General features: G+C 46.8%; 2 protein-coding genes and 1 non-coding gene across 4 annotated transcripts in view; all 3 read left to right on the forward strand.

Moving 5' to 3' along the window:
• Positions 1-739: 739 nt before the first annotated feature.
• LOC142571413 (monocarboxylate transporter 12-like) lies at positions 740-10,344 on the forward strand. The gene is made up of 8 exons (XM_075679742.1): positions 740-1,154; positions 3,823-4,079; positions 4,691-4,834; positions 6,058-6,445; positions 7,887-8,178; positions 8,952-9,204; positions 9,481-9,630; positions 10,183-10,344. Exons 2-8 carry the CDS (start codon positions 3,893-3,895, stop codon positions 10,206-10,208), a joined length of 1,440 nt encoding a protein of 479 aa, XP_075535857.1. The 5' UTR covers positions 740-1,154; positions 3,823-3,892; the 3' UTR covers positions 10,209-10,344.
• Positions 10,345-11,364: 1,020 nt separating this feature from the next.
• Positions 11,365-17,811, forward strand: part of LOC142571414 (monocarboxylate transporter 13-like) — a 46,628-nt gene continuing 40,181 nt past the window's right edge. For both annotated transcript variants that reach the window (XR_012825874.1, XM_075679743.1), the window contains exon 1: positions 11,365-15,848. The gene's annotated coding sequence lies outside the window, so the exon portion shown is untranslated. The remainder of the gene's footprint in view (positions 15,849-17,811) is intronic.
• TRNAT-CGU (transfer RNA threonine (anticodon CGU)) lies at positions 12,888-12,960 on the forward strand. Its single transcript has one exon. It is a non-coding gene; the product is annotated as a tRNA-Thr (tRNA).

Here is a 17,811-nt window from a genome sequence, read left to right on the forward strand (position 1 = left end):
CACTCAGCTTCTGAAGCTATAAAAAGTGACAATATTTATGTGCCCGGTTTTCGAAACTTGACTCGCCAAACTATTCTTAAGTTAAGCTATGTACCAAAGGAAGTACCTCTGGCACTTGGTTAATGGCTTTATCAACGATGACAAGAAAATAAAACTGCGAAATCTTTACTGCTCAAACCGTTTCTGGTGAAAGCCCTAACGGGTCTCTGGAGCTGAAGCTCTTGAGAACTCCTGTTCGCCCTCTGAAGAACCTCGCAGAGTTGACCGTATACAACTCCAGGCAGCTGCAACGAAGTAAACGACACGTATAGTTCACGGAGGACGGGCCGGGCGTCGTCTCAGGCTGGCTTGTTTCGCCAGCCGTTGTGCCGAGATTCTACCACCACCGACACCCATCGCCGCTGAGATAATTGCCCTGCGCATTCGCGTGTGCTCTCCTCTCACCAAGATAGCGCACCCATGGCGAGAAATCGGAACCCGAATGCCTTCTGATACCGCTGTGCTGCGTCACACTGAGCGGCACGGTGGAAGCGGTGCGGGAGGGTGGAGGATGGAGCCATGTGTTGTTATGGTTGAGGCCTGCTCGCCTGCCCAGGAACGACCGGACACGACCGGATAGATTCTAGGTCCAGTGCTGACCTTCTGTTAGCGTTTCAAGCCCTCTGCTAAACCTCTCTCTTTCTTTCTCTCTTCTTTCTTTTTTTTTTGTTTTGATGATAAGCTCTAGTCGATTTGATAGCTGCGTTTTTGGGAACTCAGGGTCTAGTTGCGACTGAGACTCCCCGGTTGCTTGCAGAGTGCAAGCTGTCGCAGACTTAGAAGTTGTTCTCAGTGCTAGTGAGAGCATCAAGCGCAAGTCGACGGCCCGGTTTCCTTCTTTTTTTCTTTGGCTACGAGAATCTGGGAGGGCTGTCCACATTGTACTTCCTTGGTCGGCAGCTCGACGCAACGCCCTTCGAGGAGCGGAGTACACAGCGCATGGAGGCTTGATGCCTCTTCGGTGAGCAGCATCTACAGGAGCACCGTTTCGCCGCCTCGGCGCAGCCACAATGCCGGAGCACTAGCTATAGCGACACTCGCTAAACAGCGGCAATTGCTTCAGGAACCGCTTCCGCGAGAGCTTCGGACGCCCGGCTGCATTTGGTGCGCTCTAGGTAGGTTCCGTGCAAGGTCAATGAATGCATAGCCTTCGTCTGATATATACTATAACCCTATATTTTAACCCTCACTTTCGTTCCTTTTTTTTCCCTGACGCCTATACAAGCCTATTCGAGCGTGGACAGTGGGATGAGTCAGCTGTTTTTGACGAAAAAGCAGCGTCGTCAGTCAAACAGCATAGATGTTTGTACTGGTTTTGTACAACGCTTCTAGGCGTATTACCGCGAGAGGAGTAGAAGACGTAGTTAAAGTATGTCGTATCTCAAAACGCTCTATTCAGCGCTAATTGAAGTCTTGCAAAAACACATTGCTAATCATCGTCATGGTTACGCCGCAAGGCATCAGGCTAAAAATTCTCCCTTGTTATTTATTTTGAGCGCAAGACATCGAAAAGTGCCCGTCCCTAAGTGTCACCAGCAAATATTCAAGCTGTTTTATGCCTCAGGAAAAATCTGCACATACCACGCATATGTGGGAATCGATGATAAGTGAAGCTTTTTTTATATATGTAAGAAAATGTTGAAGCGAACATTATGCAAATGTAAGGATAATTACGCAAATGTTTGCACAATATAACGGAGATGCAATACGATTCTGGCGGACTGTTTGAGAATGTGTGCATACTCAGAGACACATGACTGGTTACATGTATACATGTTGTCTCCATGCACGTGCTGTCTGTGCGGCAAGACAGGCGCAGTAGCAGCACCAGGGCGAATTGGGGGCGAATATGGTTTCGCTTTAAAGGGCGTGACTACAAAGCAGGCGGGAATTTAACAAAAAAGAACTAAGATGAGTGAACCTGTCTAAGTATGAGGTTTAAAATGCACTAAAAACACTCCAATTTTCTTCCCGTGGCGCTTTTGTTACTTCACAAGCAGAGTTCAAGACAGATCACCGTCCCCCAAAAGGTACTTAACCGATAACTGTATGCGTATGCTTTCCAGCACAAACTGAAGCAAGCGATATTTCTGAGCGCCTAAATTGCATTCAAGCCCCATGTCATTGTCAGAGAGAGCTAGAGAAAGAGAGTTGCAAAGAACACGTGACTGCCACTTTTCGCAAGCCGTCTCTCAAAGCCTGCAATTAAAGGCCACTGTAAAAGAAGAAAGAAAGAATAGTAAGGCAGTGGTGCCTAGAAAAGTACTTTGCGAACGCTCAGAAACTAGTCGGCCTAAGCAGATGTCATTTGAACATTAACGTACGCGCCTTTGTACATGCGTGGATTATGTGAATCAGCTGAACGGAGAGAGAAGGCGAGGGGAACACTTGAAGCACTGAAGGAGCTTCCTTTGTTTTCGCTAATATTTTCTCTGGAATAATGAAGCACAAATTAGCGTTATCTGATAGGAACGCCCGAAACGACGCATATGCATAATAGGAGTTTAATCTGTTCGTTTGACCCGCTGCGGTGTCTTAGCGGCTATGGTGTTGCGGCCGCATTTCGATGGGGGCGAAAGGCATAAAACGGTCCCTGTCCCGTGAATTTGGGGCACATTAAAGGTCCCTTGGTGGTCAAAATTAATCCGGAGTCCTACACTACAATGTGCCTCGTAATCAAATCGTGGTTTTGGCATGTAAAAAGCCAGAATTTATTCATTCATCTGTTCCTTCACGAAACTAATTTAGGCAGTACTTAGGTTAACAGTAAACAGTTATTAACTACTACTTTGCCTCAGTGTGGATTGACGTTAACACATAACCTTCTAAATTTCTGTAGAAAGCCATTCTTGTGCTATGTATGCATCCAAAACCCAATAGCTGTCCTTAAGAGAAGGACATGTTGGCAGGCTATTCAAATTATTGTGTGCATTATACGGTGGGAGTTTTCCGTCTTTCGTTCATGGTTGCTGTATAACATGTAGTCATGGCGTTTGCAGTCAGTGGACTAACATTCCTACATTCTGGGGGGCGAGAGACTTGAGTGCCCGACTGTTGTATAGATACGCTGTGCCTTGCCTAGCGCATGTGGTCAATCTAAACTCCAGTTTTTTTTCTTTCTTTCGCTCCATTATTCTCCTCCTCACATGTAAGGTAGCCAGCTGGACAAACTCGAGTTAACCGCCATGTCCTTCCTCCCCATTTCGTTCGGTCCTTACGTACACTAGCGGCCGACAGTATCCTCCTTTTTTTGGCTTACTCAACTGTAGATGCGCTTCTGTAACTCCAAACAGTAATCTTGAGATTAAATTCAAAGTTGATATTACTTGGTCCTGTCAGAAAACTCATGACGTCACATTTGGCACGCTACTAGTTTACACAAACTAGGTTTTTGTTTGTTTGTGGGTTGGTCTTTTTGCACACCTACACGTCGAGTTTATAAATGCTAAGAGAAAAGACCCGCTGCGGTGGCTTAGCGGCTGTGGTATGGCGCGGGATCAAATCCGGCCCAGGGGCGAAATGCATGCCCGCGTTAAAGATCCCCTGGTGGCCAAGATCGTTGCAGAGTCCCCCACTACGGCGTGCCTCGTGACCAGGTCGTGATTTTGGCACGTTAGAACCCAGAATTTAATTAACAAAGGGAATTGTTCAGTCGCGCGCACACACAGCCAGCACTCTAATCTTGAACCAAAACTTCATTGCTCCTCGGATTTAGCTTCGCATAACATCCCGTCCACGATATTAATGTACCGCAGCATATGGTTCTTTTTTTTTTTTTTGCAGGTAGGCGCCATCGAGTGCGGCAACGAACAAAGGCTGTAGGTAGAACCCTCCGGCAGAGACAGTATCCGCAATGGCGCTGCCAGACTCTCGCGCCTGCTGGCCCGTGGCAGCCTGCGCGGCCGTGTTCGTCTTCTTCGGCATGATGTTGACCAAGTCGGAGTCCGTCATGTACATAGGATTTATGGGCATGCTCCACATCAACCGCGAGCAAGCGTCGTGGCCACTGACGATCGCCATCATCATGTCGCAGCTCTCAGGTACTTACATGCACGAGAAAGCAACTGCGTGGCGCATTCTTTCGGATCGCCTAAGATCAAGATTTCCTATCCGACAGTCTCTATAAAAAATCAATGTTGTTCACCTAGTCATTGCAATATTCCTTTTATTAGAGGCTCAAAGCAAGGAAGAAAAATGGCAGACGGAAGAGTTATGTCGGAATTATGTCGGCAAATCGGCATTGCAGTGCATCGAGTCATCGAATAAATCGCCTTCACCACGCCCGCTGTTAGCTTTCCTGGTAGCTTATTTTGTAGAGTGACTGCGCTGAAAATGCAGTGGTTCTAAGTTCTGTCGCAGGGCCAGGACGAAGTTTTTTTCGAGTTCGAGATTTTTTTTTAGGAATTCGTAAGAGTTTGTATGCTGTATAACTTCATGTTAATTCCACATAGATGTAATCTTTTCATTAAAAGACGCATTGCTGTTTTTTGGCCGGCTACTGATTGTCTGCCATTCTTTTTCGCCGTATATCCCAGTTAACTTGGCCGTGCTTCCTCTTGACCCCACGGCCCTGTGAAATGCCAGCAACAGCTCGAATATGCGCTGTTATTCGTTGCGTCTCCAACCCTTGGTCGTATTACCTGCATTTCAGGGCCCCTGTACGGATTGCTTGGCCTGTGGCTTTCGGACCGGATCCTGCTTGTGGCCGGTGCCCTTCTCTGCGCACTGCCTGTGATGGCCTGCGCCCTGGCACAGAACCTTGGACAAGTCATTTTTCTATACGGTGTCCTCTATGGTAAGACCAAAGGACAAATCTCTGCAGCGCTTATGTAGCATTATTCGTGTTCTGCTATACCTTCCTCTGCTCTCAAGGGGACACTGAACTATGAACTATGAACAAAAACGATATCTAAGAAACCAGGCGCATGATACGATCATAAGACCTATGGTGTTTGGTCGTCAGACGTCTGACAACCGAACACCGTAGGGCTTATGATCATGTCTTGCACCACGTTTTTCCACCACGTTTTTTTCCTTCAGTGATCGTCGATTGCGCTGTGCAAACATGTCAAGCTTTTTTCATTGTTCCTTCTTTTCGTTGAACCGCTTGGCTAACGTTAGCTGGGACACACGTATATTCGTGTGCAAGCTATAGAACTGCAAGGTCGTCAATAGCGCTCTATTCTGTCGCCTTCTTTTCTTTTTTGCAAACTATGTATGAAACAAGGCTTTTTTCTTGGTGAATTTTCATCAAGCAGCCCAAGCAACCACTCTGTTATGCGTCGGGGCCTTTACATGCCACTGATTGCAGGGGGAAGTAAAGCAGCTATGACGTTGCGTATGGTCGCTGGTTCGATCGCCAACCAAGGCGACCTCTCATGGCCGCGAAACGCAGGAGAAAGAAAGGTCGTGTTCTGTGACATGGCGAACGTTAAATAAGGACCCTAGATGGCTAACATCAATTTGGTTGCTAGCTTTACATCACAGATCTCGCATGCACCTAAATACTGTGTCAGTGAGCAGCATTAAGTGTCCCTGTCACGAATTTTTCATTTCTTCAAGAAGTCAACAGCATCTCCTTGTTGCAGACGAAGCACTCCAGTCGCCGTAGTGCACCGACCGAGTAGGAACAGCCTGGTTTTCTTTCTATAACACTTCAACACTTCTTGAGCATTGGGCAACATTCTTGTAGTATATCAATGATTTGCATAGTGTTGCTCTATTCGTGGCTTATTACTTGCCACGTTTCTAAGAGTAGCTTCAACGGCCGGATATTGCCACCACCAAAGATGCAGCCCCGACTGTATATAACATCTATCTGTGGTTTGTTTCCCGCTGGTTTGCAATGTGGGCTTGTTGGTAACGCATATTGAATAGGTTTACGGCAGCACGATTAAAAGACAGGTCAATAGAAGACGCACAGGGACGCGCACAGCGCTGTTTGTGTCCCTGTGTGTCTTCTTTTGTCTTGTATTTTATTCGCGCTACCGTAAATTTATTCAAGGTTATTTCACGCAGGCCTGGGCGTGGCTTGTGAAGAGCTGTTACCGTTCACGGTAGTGGCTCGGCATTTCGTTCGTTACCGAGGCACGGCCATGGGCCTGCTGTTCGTGGTGACTGCCATGTCCGGCTTCGTATCCCCGCTGATCGTCGAGACACTGCGGCAGGCCTTCGACTTCCGCATAGCTTTACTCATACTGGGAGCCTTGCAGCTGAACATGCTGTTCGGCTGCATCTACGTCGACCGCGTCCCCAGTAGCGATGGCAACTGCTCCAGCGACCATAGCGACTCCGAGCTGCCCAAGTCGCCGCTTGCTGTCAGGCGACCAAGAAGGAGCAGTTTCCAGGCCGCGTCGTTCGCGCATTCTTGTTCTAAGAGCCTCGTCGAATCGTTTACAGCGGCCAGGTAAGCGAATTTCGTCTTCAGCACCTACCTTGGCTTGGCGGTGTTGAGCACTTAAATGATGCGTTCACAATGCTTCGTCATAGGTCCGGTTGCTCTCTAGTACCATTTTATTGCTTTCCTTCAGCTTATACTAAGCGCACAAATGAGTTAGCGTCCTCCTGCGCGTTCTAGTTGGACACCTTTTTCCTGTTCTTGGGCCGCACTACGTTTTAGGTGTGCTTCAAATAAATTATTAAAATAAAGAAAAGGGAAACAAGCGAACAAACTAATGACCAGCAGCCACCTATGACTATGCTATTGGCAAGATCAACTTCGAGTACTGCGATTCTACGATTTTTGCGTAAATACTAATACGGCACGTTTTTCTCTGGCAAGCATTCGCCCCGACGTGCCGTGTCAGTATTTGCCGCGACATGCTATCCTACCAATTTAGTCACGGACTCCGTCATGAAACGTTTCCGTCATTGACGGAAATGTGAAGCAACTTCAGAATATTATGGTGAAAGGGGTGCGTCGCACACTGAATCTTCAGCATCTTCAGGAAGTTCGCTTTGGGAAGAAAAGCGGTGGCGTGGTCGTACATAACCGAGACCGTTAGCATAATCAGGATTAATATCCTCGCGAACGCACTTTGAACAAATTAACAGTGTCTAATCAGCCCAAATAAAACTTGCGTCGTCTATATTCTGACACGCGCTCAAACGAACCCACAAATAGGCCAACGGGTAAGGGCATGAGCCGAGGGGACCTTATGCCTTATAATGCATCTTGCGGTATACACACCGCATACTCTCAACGCAAGGTTATAGCTAGTGTTCGCATCTAAGAAACTAATGTAAAAGATTGGAAGAGGTGGCAGTAGTGAATATGCACACGCTAGAACTCGTGCGGTTATGCTTGCAGAACTTCAATTTGATTTATTTGAATTCTGAGATTTGGCGTGCTAAAACCACGACATGATTATGAGGCACGCCGTGGTAAGAAACTCCGGAATAATTCTGGCCACCTGGGGATCTTTAACGCACAGCCAAATAGAAGTACACGAGCGTTTGCATTCAGCCTTCGTTGAGATGCAGCAGCCGCGACCGGGATCCGAACTCAGTAGCTCAGTAGTGCAACACCATAGCCACTGGGCTACAACTTCAACACAACTTCAACCGCACGAAAATGCAACCTAATTAACTGTAAAATTTCCTAACAGCCCAGTGACAACAGTGTGTAACCTCCCCCGACGCGTTCACAGCCGTGAGAAGTGTGACAAGGATGTACTTCTGACAAGTGAGCCGCGGCCATTACTTAATGGCCCCAGCGTGATACTCCTAACGGAAAAATGCGCACTTTCCTACCTATTACATGATTGTGTGACTTTGTGATATATCGCCCCCCATGACTGTTTCAGTGGCCACGCCGATGGCCTGAAAGCGGGACGCCTGTCACGCAGGTCCATTCCGCCCAACCTGCGGCCACGCGAGGCGGACTCGCTTCTCGAGAAGTGCGACTCACCGTCGAGGAGGCTCGCACGCGACATGCGCTCGCTGGTGTCCGCGCAGTTCCTTCACGTGGCGGCATCTCGGGCGGTGTCGCTCTTTGTGCTCTCGTCGTTCCTGCTGACCGCCGTTGACTTCGGCTCGGACAACGGTCTCAGTGGATACGAGGCTGTCGCCCTGGTCACCGTCAGCGCCGTCGGGGACCTGGTGTCAAGGATAGGCACCGGTTTGATTCTGGACTCGAAGGTGTACTATTGCACCAATGCGCCCAATTGCCGCTGACAGACAAGGCAACAATATTGTTACGAAAGAAAGGAGAGATAAATATTTTTGCTGGCTAGTTGCCATAATTCACATTATGGTGGGCCGAACGCACAAATAAGTCGACGTCGTAGACTTCAGCCTGGTCCTTCATATGTTATTAGCCCTCGTGCTGTGACATCACAAATTCATACATAATATAATAGTACATAGTCGACACTGCGACTAGATTGAAAGCGCACGGCCAAAGATAATTATCATAGCATTAAAATGCTTAATGTTTTCTTCGATTCGTGTATAATATTTTGGTAGTATGGGTCGAGTTTTCCCTGTTGTTTTTTCAACACTTAAAATTTTTAAATGTCGCTATGTGATAAACTAATTTTCAAGCCGTGAAGTTCTAGTCAGCTCGTTACAGTTCAAATGTTGTGGACTGGTTGGTCGGGTAACTATGACGCCCAACTGTTCCATTGCCCAGAGTTCGAAGAATATTGGTTGATGTTTGGGCTCTTTAATTCGACATCATGACGAATCGTACGCAGACGGACAGAAAAGGACAAGACAGGCTCGTCTGTCGCTTCCTTTATTAACCGTCTGCGCGTCTCTGGACTACGATTTGTCGTGATTTCGCAAAAGACACCTTTGAAGCCAAGAGAATGTGTTTCACAACTGAAATCACGGCTCAGCGCCTGCTACCCTAGCACTTGCCTTGTTCCTTCTGAAATTATAGTGTCGGTTCCTAAACTGCCTTGGCGCAGGTGATAAGCGCCGACGCCTTGATGGTCTGGAGCTTCGCCATCCAGGCAGCCTCCTTGGCTGTCATGGCGCTGGACAAGCGCTACTGGATCCTCCTGGCCAGCTGCTTCTTCACCGGCGTAACGGGCGGCGGACGAATATTCGCCTGCACCGTTATGGTTGCCGAGCTGTTCGACGAGCGATCGCTACCACTGAGCCTGGGCGTCACGAATTTCATCGCCGGCATAATCTGCCTCGCACGGCCACCGCTCATTGGTTAGCTACCGTCATTGTTATCAGGAGAACACAAAGCTGCATTTATAACTTCCGTTAATGCAAAAAAAAAAATTATCGGTGGCGCTTGATGAAGTAAATGTGAGCGAAATATTGATGCCGCTAGTGGAACCAGCTCGAACACTGCGAACTCTCTTCAAAGCGCAGACTTAGGATCATGCGGGATTTTGACAATAAGTGTGATCTTTTTTTCGTTTGTCTTCATGTTCGGTTCAGTTTTATCCAGGTTCATACACAAAGCACCCTTATCACTTGCAGGTTACATTCGGGACGTCATGGGTTCCTACGACGCGCTGTACATATCATTTGCTGTCACCAACGCCATTTTCACGATAACGTGGGCGATAAGCCTGTGCTGGGAAAAATGTCATAGGAAACGGGAGTGGCATTTCATCGACGATTTTGCAGGTGAGAGCTAAAGACTGCGCGGCATGCGTCTGTTGGAGCGCATTTGTACTTTTGCTGGGACCAACCTTCATAATTTGTTGTAGTATTTGGTGCACTGCGGCCATACCTGAAATCACAAGTATTTCATGAAACTGATGTTTACAGTAGAACTATCAGGCACGCGGTTAACGTATCGCCAGCGATAGGCTACGTAGCATACCGCAAGCGTAAATCATCAGTGTTCTAAATCACAATCCGATTTACCTCACGTTGTTCCGTTGGTCGTCTTCTTTCTTTCTTTATTTCTTTCTCTTTTTTTTGCCTAACGACGAGGTTAGGTTTGCCGTTGCCGCATAAAGGCCCGAACATGTCCTTTACATTAACATCACGTAAAAAGGGGCGTATCTAAGCCATCGTGCTTGATGAAAATCTACCAGTAAACAAGAAAAGCACCTGGGGTGGCAGCCTAAATCATCATTAAAATATCGGCGCAACACAATAAACGCACCAACTGACATTTCAGTCAGGCAAGCGCAAACTTTCAAACCGACATTCTTTTCCAACTGTTTCCAGGTGAGGAGCAGGAGACACGAAACTGACGAGCACGTAACCCGGACACATCAGCTGTGACTGTGCCCCCAACCCTCTTGTTTTGTTTACTATTTATATAACACCAAGCACGCGTCTTCAGTGCCTTTTAATTTATTGTATAATAAACGCGACCTTTGAAAAGTTCTTCCGGAGGCTGGCGTGCTACAAAGTTACAAATCATGCTTCACGTTAAATGCTTCATTTTAAATGAAGACCGTCAAATTTCACCGGTGACTCTCCAAGATACTGAAGCGGCTGCTGGCCAAGTAGTGCGGCCGTCATACATCTCTTTCACATACACCATGGTGAAGAAGTTGGTGCTCGAATTTGGTTGCCAAACGGGCAAATTCCAGCGCGAGCTTATGTGTGCTTCGCTATCGCATGCCAACCAGCCGCACTGGTTTACCAACCCTTCAATTGTATCCGCACCTAAAGGGTATAGCGACGCTATCGCGCACCTCTTCTGTTTACTGTTTCACCAGTAAACGCAGGCTCAAATTACCTATATTATGTTGCGCTGAATGTTTGCCTTGGGATTCCCCGTGCCTCCATAATAAAAGCTTCCTTTGTTTTCGCTACCCTGCGGTCGATGGGCAAGTCGGCAATGTATATATATAAGGCGCGCACTACAGAGATCGCGAACAGCCGTTAAGAACCTCGTATACCTTGTGCACCTTCGAGGCACCCGCAGGGCTACACGGTCCAAGTACGGAAGGTAAACGCTGTCACAGGCGGTACGCCCAAATAGATGCGCACGTGCACGTATTGCGCGTGCATGCATATTTTCGCAGTTCCCGAGAAAACATAATTTTGTGGTCTAACGTCCAGAAAGAATACATGGCTAATAAGGAATAAGTGTATGTAATCTGAGTGCATGGGGTGTTACTGCTGCGTTCCGCCCCCTCCGAAACGCTGCCATCGCGGCTAGTAATCGCACCCGCGACCTCGCGCTCAACAGCATGAACGCCGTATAGCCGCTGAACCACCGTGGTCGGTTGCCGAGAAAACCTACGTACCATGCGACGAGACAACAGATACATAAATAAGAGAGAGAGAGAGAGAGAGAGAGAGAGAGAGAGAGAGAGAGAGAGAGAGAGAGAGAGGAGGAGGAGGAGGAGGGTGTGCAGGGAGGTTAATCAGAGACGAGTTTCCAGTTTGCTACCCTGCACTGATGGGGGGGGGGGGGCTGATATAGGGGTTGTAAGGGCTACAATAAGCAAGAGGAGAAGAAAAAGAAATAAGAAAAATAGAAGACAAGGAAACAGGCAATAGAACAGGAGTTTCAATCACAGGAGTTCACACAGGTCGGTCGATCTCAAGAAGCACAAGCGCTTGCGCGGCCTTCTGATGCGACGTTAAGCCGCGTCGATGTTTCAGAATTCTTTCTTCCGACAGGGGCTCGTCGTCCAACTGGTTCAGCGCGACGAAAAGCGACTGTCTCTGCGCACTGTACTGCGGGCAACGGCAAAGTGCTGCGGTCGTGGCCGCAATTGCCGCAAGTGCTGCCGCGTCGGTCATCCCTATGCGGAACGCGTAGGCATTGATAAACGCCACGACCAACCATGGCCTACACAGACGGGTCGCGTCGCTTCGGGAAGTCCTGGTCAAAGTCGGAGGCTTAAGGTTGGATCCAGTATGTATAAACAGGCGCGCATAAACTGTGCTTCATTCCACTCTGATGTAGCGCATAGGCGTGCAAGTAGGCGGATCATCCTTGCAGCGCCTGTCCTAGACGGTCGGATCGGTAGGCGGTTGTCTTCTGCATGAGCCGAACGAGCAGCTTGATCGGCATGGTCATTGCCGGTGAAAACACAGTGACTTGGTAGCCACTAAAAAATTATTTCATGTCCTCTTTCGGTCAGGTGATGTATGGCTTCTGTGATTTCAGATAACAACTGTTCATGCGGACCGCCGTAAAGCTCACAATGAACACCGCAGTGCCGTCTTCGAGTCGCAAAAAATCGACCGTTTGTGTGTTGGTTCGTAATTAAAAAATTATAGTGCGACTCGAAGTGCTGCGAGTTCTGCTGCCGTCGACATTGCCAAGTGCGATGTTTTCAACTTGATGGTGGTGGCTTTTGCTGGAATGACGCCAGCTGCGGTGGAGCTCTTCGGCAGGACGACCGAGGCGAGTGTAAGGTTCGTAGCCCGCGCTCGCTGAATGCAGCGGTTGTATAAATTATGCAGACATGCGACTTCTGCATTTATATTTGCTGATATGAAACAAAGCGAGCATTAAGTAGGTATCAAATAGGTCGTGATATCAGTGTCTTCAACGTCTGGTCCGAGCTTAAGGTCCAGGCGAGACTCGTTTTTTGCGGTTCACGGTAGAATTCAAATACTGCAAACGCTACCACGACTGCTTTTTTGTTGTTTTGGAGAGTGAGGAGCTCTTTCGTCTCACTCGTATTGCGCCAAGTGAGCTGAAATCGAGCCCATCGGTTTCCCTTCTTCTCTCGTTTATTCATGGCGAAGGTCTCGAATCTGGCAGCCTTGATGTCATTAGGTAGCATGCAAGGGCTTAGTAGCCTCGTGCCTGCTCTCCTAAGATCACGTGTTACGTGGCGCCATCGGGCAAAAAGTATGTTCCACATCCGCTCACCATGACTCTCAGGGGCACTGGCTAACACTCCAAGGGCTAGGTCTACTACACATAAGTACCCAAGTTAGTGGACGAATTGATGGCCGTCGCCGTAGCACAATTGGTAGTGCAACGCACGCGTAATGCGGAGGTTGTGGGTTCGGCTCCCGCCGGCGACAAGTTATCTTTTCGTCCACTTTCATTTTCCCTTTCTTTGTTATTTTCTACATTCGAATTCCAACCACAGATAATTTCACCGATGCTTCCTTGGCTTCATTGTCTGCTGGCTGTATTTGATTCTGAGTGCTTTCGGAAGTCTAATAGCCACTACGACGAAATCACTTTGGGAAGCAATGAAAACCAATCGAAATACAAAGGATATTTCAACGAGATTATGACGCTAGTGATCCGTTAAATGGAGGACAAAGTGAAATGGAACAATTGCCTATGCGCAGGAAGGTCAGATAGAAGCAAGCCACTCCAGTGGACAAGCGTATATACCTGACAGGCCCATTTTATCGCCCATGCGCATCCGATCACGTTTAATGCTCGTGCTTGCACGATGCGGAACTTCAAAGTTGAAGTTGTGCACCGAAGAAAACAAAATATAGTTTGATTTTGTAGATACACGATACTTGAAAACATTTCTTGTTCAGTGAAATGGGAAGTAAATGACTAGACAGAGAGAATATTGAAATATCTATACATGTTTCACTCCGCAATGACATTGACCAATGCAGCAGTCTTTGCATGCTGGTCACTGCTGATGAATTTTTTCCACGTTTCTCCAGTAGATCATTTGATTGGCAACCACTTTCTTCTCTTTGCGTACGTCCGCCCTGCGTGGTCGCCATCGCTTTTTGCTGCTGGCACGTACGCATGTGAGAGAATTGGCTAGAGTTCGCCGTGAGTTATGTAGTTGGGTCGTTACGCATGTGGGTACGCGTAATAAATTATGCCCGATTACAGCTAAATAACGGAGAACGTCACGCATTCACCTCCAGATACGGAATCTGCAGACAATTTTCTCTGTCCTCCTCCCGCATTGCGGTTTAAGTGGAAGCATGAACTGCGAGCTCGCTCAACTCACAAACAGCAATGACTAACGTATGTTTCTTTCTCACCACGAATAGCTATAGAGGTAAAAAAGCAGATTTTCTTGACTCTTTCTTAATACGAACAAGTCACCTTCCTCAATGACTGATCTCACCTATTGAACAGGACGGCCTGAATCCGATATTTGAATAACAAGCAACGACGTTTACTCACCCTTGTAATGCCTGTTTAGTGAACCTAGGTTCTGTTCTCTCCAATGCATACAAGGGTCACCGCGTGCACTCGTCCGGAACAGTCGCGCTGCCGCGGCCGTTGCATTTACTGCAAGGTGCACCAGACGTGCATCGCTACGCACGTCTGCATCAATAGATATAAGCGAGGAGTGAGGTGGCTATGGCAGCTATAAACTTTACTATCATATGACGTCACCGTCAGGTGACGTTTCCTCACTCTCGAATACACCGAGCGCGTAGTAGTACAGTGTCCGCTATGTGCCAGACTAATATACGGTGTCCATGGCAGGCGACGCTCGCATCCCTGCGCACCCTTTCAACCACAACAATCGCTGGGCTGTACTCTCCCTCTAGCCCACGCCTATGCCTGTCCGCCACGTTCGCTCTGGATATTTCAAGCACACTTTTCTTAATTGGCAAAGGGGGTTTTCCTCCTTCATTTCTTTCGTAATTTGGCCTAGTTCATTCAATGACTGCCTACAATATATATTGTGTAGAGGGTACTTTCCATTGCGAACGTAATATCTCGTGCCGGTTGGGTGAGCTTCTCGGATTCATAATGGGCCAGCTACCAGTCCATTCGATAACTTCTTTGCCCATTATTTCAAGTTTGTTTCTCCAGATTGCATGCTCTCACGTTCAAGAAGGCTTCAATAGTAGCTAGTAGGCAATGCACCACACGAATTGCATCCTCATGAGAACCACACCACAATATCCAACTTCGTGGATCGCTCTCATTTACGCGTATGGTTCTAGTTTTCAAAATTGACTGCATCGCCAATATGTTGACAAACTGCGTTGTGGGAAAGATGAAGTAATGATAGATATGCAGAACGAAAAATTACGAGCAAACGCAAATGTGATCAGAAGGAGACACTAGATGCCAGTGGTAAAGCGTTTTCCATTGTCTTTCTATCCTTTTGATCGTCTATTCTTGGAAAAGCGCATTACACCATTGCCACGATAACATGATACACCAGAAAATGTTACATCAGCGATTTTCCTGTCTTTTTCTCGTGTTTTGTTTGTGTTTGCGCTGCCCAAGAATCGATAGGTTCCAGCTCGCCTACTTTCACTCCTGCAGAAGGCAAACCTGCGCATATGTCACCAACGTGTTGTTGCTACAGTTGCTATCGTCAGACAAGTGTGCCGGCCGCTCATGCCACGGCTGCAGATTTCGACCACTCGTACTGCCAGTGCTATTATTATCACGGCCGTGTCCCTCACTTCTTTCTGTTCCACATCGTTATCAAACCTTTCTCTTTTCTGAATATTCGTGCCGATTCGCTACCGTGCGATAACGTTCACAAGGGGGTCGTTGCGTCATTTAGGCGAAGGGGTGGGAGACAGACGAGAGCTTTGACCTGCCATAGAAACTCTATGAGGTCGGCCTGCCGCTGCGTCAGCGGCTCACTTTTCTCCGTCGATTTCGTCACCCGAGCCGCAATTGTATGTTTATACTGATAAATGTGAACTTAGCTTAACACCAGTAGCACTAGTGGCACGGCCAGGTTGTGCTAAGCTGAAGTGCAGCTTCTATTACTGACAAAAATTTAGACGAGCCGAGAGTTTAACAACACGGCGCGCTAGTAAGGAAAAACATTGAGTTAGTATTTTCAGAGACACTGCATGGCCCTCTTGTCAGAAGGCCACGGAAGCACCATTGGAGAAGGTAGCGAAGAAAGTAGGTGCCGATGATGCGTCGTCGGTGAAGCCTACGTAGAGGGGTCTTCCGGCAGCGCAGTGTGACGGAACAACCACAGCGCTTCATTTGCAAGGTATGTTACGCTGAATCCAGACAAGGGGGAAAGCAATCCAACTCCTGCTTCCTGCTTCGTTTGAAAGCGTGTGTGTCATGGTGTGGCAGGAAAACAGCATGGTCCCGCGTACAAAAATAAAATAAAAGGAGGTCAGGCCGGCCACAGAGAAAGCACTTTTGCAAGCAATTTTACAAGATGTGTTAGCTTTTGATTTTGATCATTTTCAAGCCTTTTATTGTTGTGTAAAAGATCTCTTTATTTTTTTTCGTAGGCCTCGTTTTTGATTGTGTGGGATGGTTCGTTCCCAATATGGTCAAGAAGTCCGAGCGCCGTATTCATGGATTACATGGGAGACGTTTCAAATGAGGCGGAAACTTAAGCGATTAAAAAATAAACGCAATAAATTGAAGGATGGCGAAGAAGTTAAAGCCGCTATTTGTCTTAAAGGCGCTACTTGTCTGAAGCACTTCAAGAAAAAAATTTGTCAAAGACAAAGAGCACTGTCACAGCTCAAAACTACCAAATTTTTATCAGATCATCTCCCGAGAAATTCTGGAGGGTTGTGACGCCGGTCTGTTTGTCTTCCGACACCATTTTTGTCAATGGTGAAAGTGTTCGGGATGAGAAAACAGTGTGCTCTGCTCTTGCTGATCATTTTAGGAGTGTATTTACAAGTGATGACGGCTGTTTACTACGCTTTTCTGCTAAATTGTCTTCCCTTCCTGACAGTGTTATATTGGAACAGGGCATTCTAACTTTATTGTTAAAGCTTGACATTAGAAAATTTTCAGGGCCTGATGATATTCCAGACTGTTTTCTAAAGGGTTATGTTGAATGGTGTGCAAAATACCTGTACATTTCATTTGCAAGGTCAATCAACGAAGGATCATCACCGGAAGACTGAAAAATTGATAGAACAAAACCTTTACATAAATCGCGCGATAAATATGGCATCAAAAATTACAGACCGATTTTATTAACATCAACATCTTGTAAGCTCTCAAATATATAATTTATAAACATATAACTGGTTTTCTGGATTAGCGTAACCTTTTAACAAACATGCAGCATGGTTTTAGAAGTGGTCTTTCGACGATTACTCAACTAGTTGAAATCATACATGACTTTTCTAGCACCATAAACAAAGGGAAACAGACACGATATTCATGAATTTCAGCAAAGCGTTTGGTAAGGTGTCTCATGTTAAATTGCTTGATAAGCTAGGAGGTGTGTTTAAAAATGATAAAATATTAGCATAGATTAAAGCCTACCTTACAAACCGCCATCAGTTTGTTACGGTAAATAAAACAACCTCTGATACAGCTTCCGTCAATTATAGCGTCCCACACGGATCTGTTCTTGGTCCCCTTTTCGTTTTGTATGAGTGATATCGTCCCTAACCTCTCCGTTAAATCAGGCTTTTCGTTGACGACTGCGTGCTGTAGATGAAAAAACTCAAGAGGGCCAACTCAGGTCAAACAGGGACTTTGATGAGGTAGTTGAATGGTGCAAAAAAATATGAAATAAGCATTAACTTTGATAACATTAAAAAGAAGTCACTACTCTATATCTAGGGCAGAGAAAACGTTTTTTGTCAGAGGTAACGCAATATAAATAGCGTGGCTTGTACTTAAAGGATCTTACCTGGTCAAAGCACTGGTCAAACTGCCGCCGCAAGTTGTTTCTTCTAAGACGCGTATTAAAATCCTCCACACCAACAGTGCGTCTATTGGCATACAAAACACTTGTCCGCCCAGCTTTAGAATATGCTGTAACTATATGGGACCCATTCACTGAAAGCGATATTGGAAAGCCAGAAAGCTTACAAAAAAGCAGTTCGATTCGTTTATAATACATATGGGCGATCTTAAATTACTAACCTTTTATGTCGGAGTGGCTTGCCTTGTATAACCGATAGAATTCGAGTGTGTCGTTTAATTTATTTCCTGGCTAATAAGTGGTCACTACAACACCGACGCGT

Source organism: Dermacentor variabilis, chromosome 2, assembly GCF_050947875.1.
Source record: "Dermacentor variabilis isolate Ectoservices chromosome 2, ASM5094787v1, whole genome shotgun sequence".
NCBI lineage: Eukaryota > Metazoa > Arthropoda > Arachnida > Ixodida > Ixodidae > Dermacentor > Dermacentor variabilis.

What these genes read in the sequence shown, in the direction of transcription:
- LOC142571413 (XM_075679742.1), top strand. Translation starts at nt 3,893, where the DNA reads ATGGCGCTGCCAGACTCTCGCGCCTGCTGGCCCGTGGCAGCCTGCGCG. An exon ending in CATCATGTCGCAGCTCTCAG is followed by an intron (nt 4,080 to 4,690) that starts GTACTTACATGC and finishes CCTGCATTTCAG; the next exon opens with GGCCCCTGTACGGATTGCTT. An exon ending in GAATCGTTTACAGCGGCCAG is followed by an intron (nt 6,446 to 7,886) that starts GTAAGCGAATTT and finishes CCTGTCACGCAG; the next exon opens with GTCCATTCCGCCCAACCTGC.